Genomic DNA, 16,517 nt, shown 5'->3' with positions numbered 1-16,517 from the left:
TAATTTTGTATATTATAACATTTCCTCTAATAAAACGAATAGTTGCCTGTAATGCCTTTAGGGAAAAGAAAAAAAAACGTACAAATTGCATGGGCGCCCTATTTGGTCGCCCATTTTTAACTTATACCCGTTTTATTTTTTCGTTTGCATCTGTACCCATTTTTTTGTTAAAAGTATTTTAAAAAGACGATTTTGCCCTTCTTTAATAAAAGACTATTGACAAACTGCATGACAAAAACTTAAGCATGTTTAGGCCGAAGTTTTAGCAAATAAACTAAAAAATTTCAGCTTGTTTAGATTGAAGTTTCGGATAAAACTCAGGACAAAACTGTAGACTGCGTTACAAAACTTCAGCATGTTTTGGTATGAAATTTTAGCAATTGAACTAAATAACTTCAGCATGCATTAGCAAAATCTCTTTAGAAAATTACATACTGCAAGACAAAAACTTAAGCATGTTTAGTCTAAAGTTTTAGCAAACGAACTAAATAACTTAAGCATGTTTAGTCTGAAGTTTTAGTAAATGAACTAAATAACTTCAGCATGTTTTGTCTGAAATTTTAGCAAATGAATTAAATAACTTCAGCATGCATTAGAAAAAAACTCATTAGAAAATTACATACTACAAGACAAAAACTCTGAAGTTTTAGCAAATGAACTAAATAACTTAAGCATGTTTAGTCTGAAGTCTTAGCAAATGAACTAAATAACTTTAGCATGTTTTGTCTGAAGTTTTAACAAATGAATTAAATAACTTCAGCATGCATTAGAAAAAAACTCATTAGAAAATTACATACTACAAGACAAAAACTTAAGCATGTTTAGTCTGAAGTTTTAGCAAATGAACTAAATAACTTAAGCATGTTTAGTCTGAAGTTTTAGCAAATAAATTAAATAACTTAAGCATGTTTAGTATGAAGTTTAGCAAATGAACTAAATAACTTAAGCATGTTTAGTCGGAAGTTTTAGCAAATGAACTAAATAACTTAAGCATGTTTAGTCTGAAATTTTAGCAAATGAACTACATAACTTCAGCATGTTTAGACTGATGTTTCGGATACGATTCATGACAAAACTGTAGACTGCAGGATAAATAACTTCAGCATGCATTAGCATGAAATTTTAGCTTCAATGTGAAACAACTTCATGTTATATAGCATGAAGTTTTAGCTTCAAGGTGAAACAACTTCATGCAAGTGTGATTCTGAAGATGAATCTGGACAAGTTTCTAATTTTTTTTTTATAAAGTTGCTGAGAGGAGAGGAGGAGATCGTTTTATATCTTTTGTCAAGGGTGTAATTGTCATATTATTACGAATTTTTTGTGAAATGGCTACCAAATCAATAATTTTAAAAAATAGGGTACATGTTAAAATGTGGCACAAATATAAGGTATGACGACAAATCCAAAAAAAAAAAAAAAAAAAACCAAAGTCAAGGTCCAAAGTATGTCAATTCTTGGTTATCTCATCGATAATAGGGTGATATACAGTTATTTCTTACCGATAATTTTTCATTTGCAATTTATTTTGTTTAACAATTACTAAATATTTGGGTTACCTGTTTTTTTTTTTAACAAGTTAAATATGATTTTAATCTGTTAGCATCACATCGTCGAATGTGATAAGTTTCAGATAAGCTGTAAGGTATCGTTGGATACAATTTGAGTTATAAAGTTATTCAGTATAAAAATACTTATATAAAAACTTCAGTTTTTCGGTTTCTTTCCCACTGTTATTTATAACGTTGACTTTCTCCTTTAAAAAACTTATGCTGTTTTCTTATATATTCCACTTCTAAAAACAATTATCATAAAAAAGCTTCTTTTAACGACAAGAAAGAAAAAAAAACTAGATTCCAATCAATAAATTACTTTCCAAATTAGAAATTAATATGTGCTTTTCAGTTGAAAGAAATTTGACTTACTAATAAGTAAAATCTTTTATCCTAATCATAATTTGCATAAAAGCCAAATCTGAAATTTAATAATTCACAATAGTAATTTCTTAAAAGTAAAGGACCATTCATACAATGTAAGAAAAACCTTGGAACTAACATGAAAATACAACCAACCAAAGGAAAAGCTTAAGCAAAGAGCTGACATACTAGCAAATCTGTTGATGTGTGTGTGTGTGTGTGTGTGTGTGTGTGTGAGAGAGAGAGAGAGAGAGAGAGAGAGAGAGAGAGAGAGAGAGAGAGAGAGTAGAAAACTTTTTTATACTAATCATGATTTGAATAAAAGCCATATCTGAAATTGAACATTCGTAGTAGTAATTCTCAAAAGTAAAGGACCATTACACATTATAAGAAAAATAGTGGGGCTAATTTGACAAAAATAACCAACCAAAGGAAAAGCTTAAGCAAAGAAGCTGGCCATACTAGCAAATTCTGTTGGAGACAGAGAAAAAGAATATGCATGGTTGTTGAAAAACTGAGGAAGCTTAGCTTAAAGGCAATGAAGACTCTGCAACCAACACATCTTCCATAGAATGGACATATATTAGGTACAAGAAAGATACATAGAAAATGACACTAGTACTACTAATGTTTACCTTCCATCATTCTTTCTTTCATTTAAAAAGTAAACTTTAAACCATATATACCATTGTCATCACCCTCCATTTCTCACTAGAATCATATCCACCACCTCCCTCTGCCATGGAAGCCAGTGCCGGTCTTGTCGCTGGTTCGCATAACCGGAACGAGCTCGTCGTCATTCATGGCCATGAAGAGGTAATTATGTCTTTGGAACATTCTTTTGGAATGTCCAAAGTTAACATTGAACTGCATGCATAGAAGTAATCTTAGGGGTCGTTTGGTACATGGGATAAGGATAATAATCTCGGGATAGAATTGGGATTAATTTTGTCCCATGTTTGGTTTAGGATATTAGCTAATCCCGGGACAACTTTTACAAGAAAATGGTGGGATTAGTTTTCCCATACAAAAGGTGGGATAGCTAATCTCATGGGATATCTAAAGATATCCCACCATTGTACCAAACGACCCCTCATAGTGTTACATTTACGTTATATCTTTATGTTCAATATGAAATATAGAGAAGGAAAAGATGCCTTTGCTTTTCTCTTTCGTTCGATTCTAACTTTCTTTCTTGTCCTATATTTGGTGCAGCATAAGCCATTGAAGGATTTGAGTGGACAAGTTTGTGAGATATGTGGGGATGAAATAGGACTAACAGTGGATGGTGATCTCTTTGTGGCCTGCAATGAGTGTGGTTTCCCTGTGTGCCGGCCGTGCTACGAGTATGAGAGAAGGGAAGGAACTCAACAGTGTCCACAGTGCAAGACCAGATACAAACGTCTCAAAGGTATATACATATACATCTTGATGAATAAAACATTCACATCCATGCAAACTTGTTCTGGATAATTGTTCGTGTTATTTAATTTTTGTTTTAAATTGTATTTGATGTCTTGAAGGGAGTCCAAGGGTGGCGGGAGATGAAGATGAGGAAGATATTGACGATATTGAACACGAATTCAAAATTGATGACGAGCAAAACAAGAATAGAAATATTGTTGAGACCATTCTCCATGGTAAGATGACCTATGGAAGAGGACCAGAAGATGAAGATTCCGCTCAGTACCCTCCTGTCATTGCTGGAATCCGCTCACATCCGGTATGAATATTAAAATCTCAGTCCAAGAATTTCTAAGATAAGAGAAAATTTTGAATACCTTGGATAAGAATGCATTTCATGGATACAGGTTAGTGGTGAATTCCCGATATCAAGTCATGCAAACGGAGAGCAGATTTTGGGATCTTCCCTTCACAAAAGGATACATCCGTATCCAGCTTCCGAACCTGAAAGTGCAAGATGGGATGATAAGAAAGAGGGAGGGTGGAAAGAAAGAATGGATGATTGGAAATTGCAGCAAGGAAATCTGGGGCAAGACTATGATGACTATGCTGACCCTGATATGGCCATGTAAGTAGTTAACATTGAACTTTAACATGAAAACATTATGCAAATACATATCTTGAACCATAACACTGAGGCATGGGAATTACACGATGCAAAATGCTCACATCTAGGCAAAAGCGGAGCCAAGATTTCAACTTTATGGGTTCTGGATTTTGAAACGCTTGAAGTGCTAATAACTGGGTTCTAATTTTTTTTTAACACAAATACACTATTTAAGCAAAAGCTACTGGGTTTGGCCGAACCCGTACTCGAACTTCTAGCTCCGCCTCTGCATCTCGGTTGTGTCTTGGTTATTTCCTGTGGTTGGAGATAGATATACTAGCATTTGACTATTTAAAATCACTCCCTTCTTTCTCAATCACATTCACATGAATGGAAGTGAAAGGATTACATATAACAAGTTCATGCCAGTAGGAGTAAGAATGAATTAGCTGAAATGAGAAGGCATTTATAGATGTATAGAAATCTATAGTCGCTAAAAAATTCTGGTATATCTAGTCTTGTAGATTATTAGTTGATAATGCATATCCGGTTCACTAGATTGCAGTGATTTCTTCTCAAATCCATCAGTTCAATGCTTAAAATTAGCTAACAGAAACTGCAACATACTCTCAGCTAATCAATGTGAAAATGCAGGGTGGATGAAGCAAGACAGCCTTTGTCAAGAAAAGTGCCAATAGCATCAAGCAAGATAAATCCTTACCGGATGGTGATTGTGGCTAGGCTGTTTATTCTGGCCATCTTCCTTCGTTACAGAATTCTGAATCCAGTGCATGACGCGATTGGTCTCTGGCTAACTTCTATCATCTGTGAGATCTGGTTTGCCTTCTCTTGGATCCTTGATCAGTTCCCCAAATGGTTCCCAATCGACCGTGAGACTTACCTTGATCGTCTCTCTCTCAGGTGAAAAATCTTTGCAAGTCTATTGTCCTGCTTAAGCACGGACATAAAACCAATTGAGTATTGCCGATGTGTGGCCCTTGTTTTCGCAAAAATATGCCATACTCTAAGTACAATGTATTAGATACTAACAGAACCACATTAAAGTTCCATGGAAGAGGAAGAGCTTAGCATTCAGGCAAAACTTACTAGAAGAGAAACTATGACAAATCATATTTGCAATCTAATCTGAATGAGATTATAATTTTCACAGTTACAAGTCAAATCATTTTCCGAGTTGCTTCTTAAAAGTTCTAACAAACTTTACCACTAGAGAAATACATATTTCACAATTTATTTTTATGTAGGTATGAGAGGGAAGGAGAACCAAACATGCTAGCCCCCGTCGATATATTTGTCAGTACAGTGGATCCTATGAAGGAACCTCCTCTTGTTACGGCTAATACGATCCTCTCAATATTAGCAATGGATTACCCTGTTGACAAAACTTCATGCTACCTATCTGATGATGGAGCTTCAATGTGCACCTTCGAAGCACTATCAGAAACTGCAGAATTTGCTAGAAAATGGGTACCCTTCTGCAAGAAGTTTGCTATAGAGCCTCGAGCACCAGAGTTTTACTTCTCTCAAAAAATCGATTATCTCAAGGACAAAGTCCAGCCAACATTCGTTAAGGAGAGACGAGCAATGAAGGTATAGCTTGAACTCTCGATTTCATCTGCAGCTTAGTGCTAATATAAAACTTTCCCAAGTCACGAAATCACAAACGTTATTGTACTTGACAGAGAGAGTATGAAGAATTTAAGGTAAGAATCAATGCACTAGTTGCCAAAGCAACTAAAATGCCTCCGGGAGGGTGGATCATGCAAGATGGAACACCATGGCCGGGAAATAATACAAGGGACCATCCCGGTATGATTCAAGTCTTTTTAGGCCAAAGTGGAGGAACTGACGTGGAAGGAAATGAACTCCCTCGTCTTGTTTATGTTTCTCGTGAAAAAAGGCCTGGTTTCCAGCATCACAAAAAGGCTGGTGCTATGAATGCCCTGGTAAACATACTGACAAGTCAAAATTGTTACACATCTATTTAGAAACATTATGCACATCACATCAGATATTTTGACAAGAATTTTTGCAGAAATGACAGAATATTTTCTCAATGTGAACATTGCAGGTTCGTGTTTCAGGAGTTCTTACCAATGCACCATTTATGCTTAACTTGGACTGTGATCACTACCTTAACAACAGCAAGGCTGCCAGAGAAGCCATGTGCTTCTTAATGGACCCACAAATGGGCAAAAAAGTTTGCTTCGTCCAGTTTCCTCAAAGATTTGATGGAATAGACAGGCACGATAGATATGCCAACCGAAACACAGTCTTCTTTGATGTAAGATCCAGCAAAATATGCCACATAAGGCCACTACCAAAAAATTATATACATTAGAATTGAGAAGATGTTTTACAGACAATACTTAATATAGCAAACATATAAAGTGATGGTCAATTTCTTTAACTTATTTGAGATTAGCTTTACCGTGATCTTATTTCTATTACTTGGGCAGATTAACATGAAAGGCCTAGACGGAATACAAGGTCCAGTATATGTTGGCACAGGATGTGTATTCAGAAGGCAGGCTTTATATGGCTACAATCCTCCTAAACGTGCCAAGCGTCCAAGAATGGTCAGCTGTGACTGTTGCCCATGTTTCGGACGCAAAAAGAAGCTTGATAGTTATAAATGTGAAGTCAATGGAGATGCAGCAAATGCTCAAGGTCATATTACTAAAATTTTATGTTTCAACTTTCAAGATAACCTAAGCAGCTTGTTTAATAAGATCCTCTTGAGATTATTTTTTCCCTTATTTTCTTTTTCTTTTTTCTCCTCAGGATTTGACGATGACAAAGAGCTATTAATGTCCCAGATGAATTTTGAAAAGAAATTTGGCCAGTCAGCAATTTTTGTGACTTCAACTTTAATGATTGAAGGTGGGGTCCCTCCTTCATCGAGCCCAGCAGCCTTGCTAAAGGAAGCAATCCATGTGATCAGCTGTGGCTATGAAGACAAAACAGAATGGGGTTTGGAGGTAATATTATCAATAAGTGGTGTGATGTACTTCTAATAGCTCGACTATTACATTCAAGAAACTCTTTAGCAAACTAAAACTAACGAAAAGAAACTGTGGTTAGAGAAAATATGCTATTGCATGGATACAAGCATATTTCAGTTTGTGAATTAAAGAGGATATGAATGCTTAAAATTTTCTGTACCAGTAACATATGCAGCTAGCTTGAGATATATAAAGAATCATAATCCACCTCTAATGTAATAACCTTTCTGAATATCTCATTTGATTGGTTGAAACTGCTTTTCAACTTGCAGCTGGGTTGGATTTATGGCTCTATCACAGAGGATATCTTAACAGGTTTCAAGATGCACTGCCGTGGTTGGAGATCAGTTTACTGTATGCCTAAAGTAGCTGCGTTTAAGGGGTCTGCTCCCATCAACCTGTCAGATCGTCTCAACCAGGTGCTTCGATGGGCTCTTGGTTCCGTTGAGATCTTTTTCAGTCGTCACAGCCCAGTTTGGTATGGCCACAAGGGGGGAAAACTTAAGTGGCTTGAACGATTATCATATGTTAACACAACCGTTTACCCCTTCACTTCCTTACCTCTCCTTGCCTACTGTACTCTCCCTGCTGTCTGCTTGCTCACTGGAAAATTCATAATGCCAGAGGTAAGGATGCGATTTTTTTTCTTAAAGGCCATAAGTGAAAATTAGGAATGGTTCTAGCACCAGTTGCAACTAAGTAGCTACTTATGTCACAAGCTTACTTGCTTTCTGAGTTATTCAGTTGACTTGAACTTAAATTCATTGATGCAGATAAGCACCTTTGCAAGTCTCTTTTTCATCGCTCTTTTCCTCTCAATCTTTGCAACGGGAATTCTCGAGCTAAGGTGGAGTGGAGTAAGCATTGAGGAATGGTGGAGAAATGAGCAATTTTGGGTGATTGGAGGGATATCTGCCCACCTTTTTGCAGTAGTGCAAGGTCTTCTCAAGATTTTGGCTGGCATAGATACCAACTTTACTGTGACATCTAAGGCAACAGATGATGACAACTTTGGAGAGCTATATGCCTTCAAGTGGACTACTCTCCTTATTCCTCCAACGACGATTCTCATAATCAACTTGGTTGGGGTTGTAGCCGGAATCTCTGATGCCATCAACAACGGATACCAATCGTGGGGTCCCCTGTTCGGAAAGCTTTTCTTTGCTTTTTGGGTCATTGTTCATTTATATCCATTCCTCAAGGGTCTTATGGGTAGGCAGAACAGGACCCCAACCATTGTCGTCATATGGTCAATACTTTTAGCCTCCATCTTTTCCTTGCTGTGGGTTCGAATTGATCCATTTGTGCTCAAAACCAAGGGACCAGATGTCAAGCAATGTGGACTTAACTGCTGACGTGCTTGCTCATACTTCTCTTCGGAGCACATCCCTCAAAGTGGAGTATGCAAACAAAAGAATAAACCTAGTGTGAGAAGTTTTGTTTAGTGTACAAATTGTACTCGATTTTGCATATGGCTAAATGAAAGTATTTGAACAATCTGCTAAGTTTTTTCCCACTTAAGTGACCAACTATGAGTTTTGATAGAACTTTTAGCTAATAAATTTGTGAACTTAATGAACAAATATGCAGTGCAATATCCGAGGGAAGTCCTAATGAATGAAGAATTTGAATGTGCCGAATACCCTCATCCTATCTTAAAAGAGTTAAGTGAATATAATTTCCAAGAAGATAACACTTGGCACTTGAAGATGCATGTTAGCGAATGAAATAAAAGTAGATGAGTGGTACTTCTTTAGGTTTTGAGAGGATTTAGTACCTAAAGAGCCTGTTCTCTGAGAAATTTATGCAACCTTTCTCGCCAAATCTTCTGCGAATTCAAGCAGATAGACTCCTCAGCAACTTCCTGTGCACCACAGGTTTAGGACAACTTGGAAAAATAAGATTAAGAGAAATGGGATATCATATGAGTAAGGAAAATGTGTATAAGAGCTCAACCTAGTTATGCCTATTTGATCCAAAGTAACTTTCAGTTGATATCCTGCTCTTATATACATTTGTATGGATTATATTTCATCAATATAACTCGAAAGCTAACAAAGGGGTGGAAGGAAAAAGAAATGAAAGACTGCTGTTCTTGCAAATTCAAGTGCTGTCTTAATGTAAGGATAAAATCTGCGACGTATGATGATATTTATTGATTTTGCCCAGACAAACTAAAATCATGTAAGCCACTGAAAACAACCAGTTTTCATGACCAAAGAAGAAATTACACTCTTCACTAAACTGCATTACAAGCAAAAGATTCCTTCCGGTTAAACTTTTCTTATGAGCCAAACCGTGTAGCGTACTTCAAATAAACAGCAAATAATGGCATCGATAAACTTGAACCTTTGACATTGCATGTGCAACAAGTGATTGAGCTATCCTCTTGTCCTTGTTCCTATAAGAATCGGATCTACGCACAAGGTAAACACAAACTGGCTCCATTAACCTCCATATTGCTCCTAAAAAGCTGACTAAACATCCTTGGCAGTAAAAAGTCCTTTTTACCAATAATCTCCACAGGAACACTCCCCATCTTTGAAATGATGAAACCTGTTGGCATCCCTTACAACAATAACTCTGTCCGTAACCTTGGAGACAAACTTGGTGAAATTATGGCAATCCACACAAACCCTTAGGTTCTTGATGATTCTGATTTCAGTTCCAGGTTCAGATGTTAAAAGCCCAAAAGCAATAGCTAACTTCTCACTATGAACTTTGACCATCAACTCCTTCTCTTCTTCTTCAACATCATGCAACGCTGTGCTGGTCTCAGCGTGAAATCCAGCCTCCCTCATCTTTTCCATCAGCTCCTCCAGCTTTGCATAAATAGCCGCTGCTTGAGGATGTGACTCGTCGCTGGATGTAAAGACATGCTGGTGTCCATTAACCTCAATTAAAGTGCACCCAGGGGTCTTTGCTAAATTCTTGTTCTTAAGAACTTTCCTAACTGAAGCAGCTTGAAAATAATTACGATCTGCTGAGTAGATGTTTGAAAGTAAAACATAGTATCCAACACTTCCCATGTCCAACGCAAATAACTTACCCGAGGCCAAGCGAGCCAAATCCATATTTTTGTGGACCATGCATGCCCCGAGTAATGCACCCCACTCGGCTGCACCTGGCTCAAGAGGCATCCTATAAATAAATTCCAACGCATTTTCTAGTTTTCCAGCTCGGCCCAAAAGGTCCACCATGCAGGCATAATGTTCAGATAAAGGTTCAATGCCAAGATCATGAATCATAGAGTGGAATAATTTCTCACCTTCTTCTACTAAGCCGGTATGACTACAAGCATACAAGACACAAAGGAAAGTGACGCCAGTTGGGGAAACTCCAGAATCAAGCATTTGATCAAACAACACCAGTGCTTCTCGACCACATCCATGGAGACCATAAGCTGAAATCATGGCATTCCAAGTAACCACATTTTTCTCCACAATGCTGTCAAATACTTGCCGCGCCTCCTCAATGTTCCCACACTTTGCATACATGTCAACTAAAGCCGTTAATACATAAATGTTTGACTCAAATTTCTCTTTCTTTATTAAGTCATGGACCCATTTTCCCATACTTAATGCTCCAAGTTGAGCACATGCAGAAAGTATACTCGTGATTGTGACAGGATTTGGATGGATATCCAACTTCTGCATTTCCTGAAAGAGAGATATAGCCATTTCTGTCAACCCATTTTGGGCGTAACCTGATATCATGGCATTCCACGATGCTAAGCTTTTTTGTGGGGACTCATCAAACAGCCTCCGCGCCAATTCCATTTCATTGAGTCGGCTGTAGACTGTAGTCAAAGCAGTAGAAACTGAAGGATTCGAGACCATCCCAGATTTCACACAAAAACCATGGATAGAACATGTGAGGTTCAGACGACCGAAAGGACAAGAAACAGGAATTAAACCAACAATGGTACTTGAATTAACTATCTCCCCCTGAACAAGCAATTCTCTAAATAACCTCACCGAAGATTCATTCTCATTATTAAAACAGAAACCAGCAATCATTGCATTACACGAGATCAAATCTGGCTCTCTTATCATCCCAAACAACAATTTAGCCGCGGATACATCACCACATTTGGAATACAAAGAAATTAAACCAGTAAGAACATACTCATGACTATGATAACCCATTTTGACAACCAAACAATGTATCAACATTCCATTCCTCAACTCCTGCAACTCAGCAACAGCCGTAAGTACCACAGCCAACGTTGTAGAATCAAACCTCATCCCTCTTGCAACCATATCGCCAAAAACCCGAATACTCTCCTCAAAACAGCAATTCTTCACCAACCCAGAAACCATTGTATTCCACAAAACACCATCTCGTTCAGTAATTTCATCGAACACCTTATACGCATGACCAATTCTTGAAAAATTCATATACATATCCACTAAAGCCGACCCAACAAACACATCGTTACTAAATCCACAAACTAACACATGCCCATGAATCAAAATCCCAACTTTTTCATACCCAGATGAAGAAAAAGCTGAAACAACAAACGCAAACGTAAAATTATCGGGTCTAAGTCTTGTATTCTTGATAAGTTGTAAATAAAGTTGTAAAGATTCAAAAGGCAAATTGTTTTTTGAGTAGCCTCTAATGAGGACATTATAAAGAAAAAGATCAGGTGGGTTAGTTTTATTAAAGGTGGTGAATACATTCTTGGCTTTAGAAATGGCTTTAAAGTCAAAAAGTTTGTGAGTGAGTTTTGTGATTGTAATGAGATCAGTGCTTAGGCTATGGCGGATTAAATGGGCGTGAGTTTGATTGAGGTGTGAGAGTGTGGTGGCTTGGTTTATTAGGCTTACGAAGAAGCTTCTGTCTCTTTGAGCTATGGATGCTATGGTTCTGTAAATCATTTAAGAATTTGCTTCAGAGTGGAGTGGTGTGGGCAACATATATATAGGTTTGGCGGGAATGTCAATTTTGTGAAGTAAATTGGTAACAAGTTGTTACGTATACTATTGTATCATATTACTTTAAATATAATATTTATTTTGATATTTAATTAAAATTTATTGTATCATATCGTTAAGTCTCTTTACGTAACAATAAAAAGTGTCACTTTATGGAACAATGTATTTAGTATGGTGGCGTCGTTTTCTTACTTTTTTTTCTCATCTTGCCCTTATTTATTATTAAATAATCATATTTTATACTTTATTCTACTTATTTATATAATAATTCTACTTTGCATCCTATATTTTCTTAGTAATGTTGTAAGTTTGTTATTCGTATTGTTAGTGCATGACATCATGAAACGATAGTAAACGATACAATCTATCCAAACCTTATATACATTTGGATATTCATCAACTTATAAGCTCAAAATCGAAAATCGAAAATATCCAAACCGATTAATCCGAAATCAAATTTAAAAAAATTTGCACTTATTTGGAATGTATTTGGATTGTCATTTTGTTCAATCCGAAAATCAAAAATTCAAACAATCCAATCCGAACGGAGAAACGTCAAAAAAACATAACATTGTATATTTACAATTTTTTTACAAAATCTTAGCATGATTCATTAATTAACATTTTTGGCAACTAAATATTAACATATCATAAAAGCTTCTACTAAATAAAAGTAATGAATTACGCAAGTACAACCGCAAATGATTAACTTCCTATACTTTTGTTCTAAAATATTAAATTCTGTAACTGAAATAGAAATACTGCCCAGGTCTCAATCCATTATATTCAAGATACTTGTATTCTATAATTAGAACACAGAAAAGAGTATTACTTGTCTAAAATGGTAGTGTTTTGATATTTCATGTACTTTTGTGTATATTATTTGGAGGTCTTATATATGGTATAATAATTGTATCTTGATGCTTCAGATATATTTTTTGTGTAGGTTATTACATATATTATATATGGTATGATTCTAGTATCATAGTAGTATCTTGATGATTCATATGTATTTTTATGTAATTTATTAGCAAGTATATGTAATAATACTTGTATAATAATGGTATCATGAGTACTGTTACATGGCGCCTTCCTGAGATTACTTGGAAGGGCGACGTAAGGCTAAGCAACTGATATTAGTGTAGTTGCTATCCGCTAACTGAGGTTCCTCTCCGTACGCTAGACGAGATTGTCAGTGTCGTACAGGAAAACCAATGTCGAGAGCAATTGAGAGAACAGAAATGAGAATTGAAAGAAAGTTTGATTGCATTAATGAAAGTTATTACAGAAAAGCAACGCGGTATCGAGGGGGAGAGACACCAGTACAGAGAATTGTTTGTTTGCTAGAAAGTTTGATTGCTTGATCCCCCATAATAATACTAAAAAAAATAAACCAAAGTTATATGACTTGACCTGTAAAAGCTGTAGGAGCACACTGAACATAAATGAAGTAAAACTAATCTATATTTACAATGAAAATGACTTAGTCTTCTACAAGGTAGAAACAAGTCCGTTGGCAACAACTTTATCTTGAGCATCAGGGTCTGCCCGCGCATTGTTGTCGGCGCGCGCGATACAATTTGGATCTGCCTGCTGCTGGGCGCTTGGCATCAGATATGCGCACGCGGCACTGTCTGTGTGCACGTCGCTGTTGGCAGCATGATGGTCTGTGCGCTCGGCACTATTGGTATTCGCCTGCCGTTGGGCGCTGGCAAGGACTATCGGTGGGGCGACAAAGGCACATGCGCACTTGTCACTTGGCATTGCCGAGACCACGAGGTCGACCATGGCACTAGGCGTTGAGAGGCTTGCCAGGACGCCACGGGGTGCGTCTAAGGGGTCATGGGGCGTGGCTGGAAAGCAACCCATGACATTCTCCCCCACCTGAGTTGGCGACGTCCTCGACGACATTCTGATGGGGGTTTTCTTCCCTGATTGTTGTTGACTGATGCAACACCATTGCTTCTTGAGGAAGGAGTCTTAGATTTGGATGCACTTCGATCTCCTCTATTTCTACTAGGGCCACTATTGCTAGGCTGGCTCCCGTTATATCCCTCTCGGATAAGTGGCTGGAGCCTATCCTTCTGAGTTTCCATATGATTATCCCCAAGGCATTCCGCAGCTTGGATCGCTTTGGGTAGGTTATCTACCCTTTGTCTTTGCAGTTCCATACGAGCATAAGGTTTCAAACCTTCTATGAATGCAAATAGTTTGTCTTTGTCCCCATATCCCGTATGTTTAGCATGGGTGCGGAGAATTCCCACACGTAATCTCGCACTGACCTAGTCTGGCGGAGTTCATGCAGCTTTCTCCGTGCATTGTATTCCACGTTTTCGGAGAATAATTGCAGGCGTGTGGCTGCCTTCAATTCTGCCCATGTGTTGAGAGTATCTTTCTCGACCCTAATGGCTTCGTATTTCACTCACCACCAGAGTTTAGCATCACCCTGAAGATACATGGCAGCAATTGCTACCTTTTTGGCTTCGTCCAACTGTTCTACGTTCGATGTCGAAGATGAAATTCTCCACTTCTTTTGCATCCCGAGCTCCGTTGTATGGCTTTGGCTTCTAAATTTTCAGCTTTTGGGGCACATGTGCGATGTTCATGGCACCTCTGATTTGGTTTTCGTCTCCTCTAAGCAGGCCTTGAAGATAAGCACTGACAATATTGAGCTGGCATATCACGTTGTCTATGGTTTGCTGCATGACAGTCATTCTGTTTGCCTCTAGTTCCCGATGGGCTAAATCCTCAGCACGCTCCTACTGGAGGTCCTCGATTTTGCCATGAATTTCGGTTGCCTCTACGGCTGCAGTTTGCCGATCTTTCTCAGAGTCGTAACTGATGTTTGCTATGTCAACTTCGGCATGCCGCATCTTGCGGTCCAGTTCGTCCAACCTTTGCACTAGGCTGGTTCTTGGATCAGGCACCATATCTACGATGGACCGTAATACGTCAACCGTCTCTTCAAGGGCCGCAATGCGATCCCCATGATTCACCATGGTTAGAAATAGTGGTAATGGAAATGTGTTCCCTCGTCTGATGTCGAGCCTAGGCTCTGATACCAACTATTACGCGGCGCCTTCCTAAGATTCCTTGGAAGGGTGACGTAAGGCTAAGCAACTGATGTCAGTGTAGTTGGTGTCCGCCAACTGAAGTCCCCTCCGTACGCTAGACGAGATTGTCATTGCCGTATGGGAAAACCAATGTCAAGAGCAATTGAGAGAACATAAATGAGAACTGAAAGAAAGCTTGATTACATTAATGAAAGTTATTACATAAAGGCAACGCAGTGTCGAGGGGGAGAGACACCAGTACAAGGAATTATTTGCTTGCTAGAAAGTTTGATTGCTTGATCCCCCCTAATAATGTTTAAAAAAAATAAACCAAAGTTACATGACTTGACTTATAAAAGCTGTAGGAGTACACTGAACATAAATGAAGTAAAACTAATTTATATTTACAATAAAAAGGACTTAGTCTTCTACAAGGTAGAAACAAGTCCGTTTGGCAGCAACTTTGTCTGAGCATCAGGATCGGCGCGCGCAACACTATTTGAATCTGCCTGCGGCTGGGTTGGCGCTTGTCATCGGATCTGCGTGCGCGGCACTGTTGGCAGCATGATAGTCTGTGCGCTCGACACTGTTGGTATTCGCCTGCCGCTGGGCGCTAGCAAGGACTATCGTTGTGGCGATAGAGGCACATGCACGCTTGTCACTTGGCACTGCCGAGACCACGAGACCGACCATGACATTAGGCGTTGAGAAGCTTGTCAGGACGTCACGGGGCGCGTCCAAGGGGTCATGAGGCGTGACCGGAAAGCAGCCCATGACAGTACTTTCGTCATCATGTAAGTTCCATACAAATATAATATATGGTATAATTATTGTATTATAATGATATCTTGATGTTTCGGATACATTTTTTATGCATTTTATTTGTAACTATTATAATTCCAACAATACCTGTATACTATATTAATAATAGTCGTGTTTATGTTTTTATTATCTAAGTTATCTTTAATATTGCAAAAATACTAAGCAAAAATTGAACGAATCCTAAGTGAAAGTAAGTGAATGAAAATTGTCGAGTCAGTGGCTAAGAAAAAACAGTGGTAAAGGTTTGGAGAATTTGAAAGAATATTGGCAGAATACATAGACAACCCTTGAACTTGTCCCTTTTTTTCACCTAGACACTTAAACTAACCTTAATTTTTGTTAAGAGGCACGACTAGTCCCATTGATTTTTCTCTTCTTGCTCTCATTTTATTTTTCTCAAAACAGAAAATTTCTCTCAAAACTTACAAACCAACATGAGTATGACCATTAGTCCTCACTCTTCAATACCATAACTTCACTAAAACAAACACACAAACAGAAGCCTAGCACACAAAGTTGCACAGAGAATGCGAAATATACACCTAGCAATAAAGAAAGAAAAAATTTCAGCTCGTCACACTTTTAAATTTTCGTTTTACTTTCACAATTGTTGACAAATTCTTGTTGTTCTCTTTGGGGCTGGTGATGTGAGGTTTGTTGGTTTATTCACAAAAAACTAACTCCCAAAAGTGTTTCTCTTAATTAGTTGTTTGTTATTCCATAACACGGTATTGTTAATTGAGTTAGAA

The 16,517-nt window shown here is 37.9% G+C and overlaps 2 protein-coding genes across 3 annotated transcripts; one reads left to right on the top strand and one right to left on the bottom strand.

The window, feature by feature from the left end:
* The first annotated feature begins 2,575 nt into the window (after positions 1 to 2,575).
* LOC104114148 (cellulose synthase A catalytic subunit 7 [UDP-forming]) lies at positions 2,576 to 8,450 on the top strand. Of its 2 annotated transcripts, XM_009624527.4 has the most exons (12): positions 2,576 to 2,732; positions 3,132 to 3,327; positions 3,440 to 3,639; positions 3,728 to 3,948; positions 4,582 to 4,848; positions 5,193 to 5,538; positions 5,631 to 5,894; positions 6,020 to 6,232; positions 6,408 to 6,618; positions 6,733 to 6,929; positions 7,226 to 7,579; positions 7,727 to 8,450. In XM_009624527.4, exons 1-12 carry the CDS (start codon positions 2,658 to 2,660, stop codon positions 8,306 to 8,308), a joined length of 3,126 nt encoding a protein of 1,041 aa, XP_009622822.1. In that variant the 5' UTR covers positions 2,576 to 2,657; the 3' UTR covers positions 8,309 to 8,450. The 2 variants fall into 2 exon arrangements, with proteins under 2 accessions (XP_009622822.1, XP_009622821.1); XM_009624526.4 differs by having other exon boundaries at positions 6,408 to 6,929.
* An 867-nt stretch (positions 8,451 to 9,317) lies between these two features.
* On the bottom strand, positions 9,318 to 11,885 carry LOC104114147 (pentatricopeptide repeat-containing protein At4g30700). The gene has a single exon (XM_033660758.2). It carries the CDS (start codon positions 11,834 to 11,836, stop codon positions 9,461 to 9,463), a length of 2,376 nt encoding a protein of 791 aa, XP_033516649.1. The 5' UTR covers positions 11,837 to 11,885; the 3' UTR covers positions 9,318 to 9,460.
* Positions 11,886 to 16,517: the final 4,632 nt, after the last annotated feature.

The sequence above is a fragment of the Nicotiana tomentosiformis genome, chromosome 11 (genome assembly GCF_000390325.3).
Source record: "Nicotiana tomentosiformis chromosome 11, ASM39032v3, whole genome shotgun sequence".
Classification (NCBI taxonomy): domain Eukaryota; kingdom Viridiplantae; phylum Streptophyta; class Magnoliopsida; order Solanales; family Solanaceae; genus Nicotiana; species Nicotiana tomentosiformis.
The sequence above is the reverse complement of the archived record's forward strand: the minus strand, read 5'-3'. Positions and strand labels throughout refer to the sequence as shown.

Excerpts from the sequence above, each read along its gene's own strand:
- LOC104114148 (XM_009624526.4), top strand. The coding sequence starts at position 2,658 with ATGGAAGCCAGTGCCGGTCTTGTCGCTGGTTCGCATAACCGGAACGAG. Across the intron at positions 5,895-6,019 it reads CTGGTGCTATGAATGCCCTG|GTTCGTGTTTCAGGAGTTCT; the intron begins GTAAACATACTG and ends TGAACATTGCAG. Across the intron at positions 6,930-7,225 it reads AAACAGAATGGGGTTTGGAG|CTGGGTTGGATTTATGGCTC; the intron begins GTAATATTATCA and ends TTCAACTTGCAG.
- LOC104114147 (XM_033660758.2), bottom strand. The coding sequence starts at position 11,836 with ATGATTTACAGAACCATAGCATCCATAGCTCAAAGAGACAGAAGCTTC.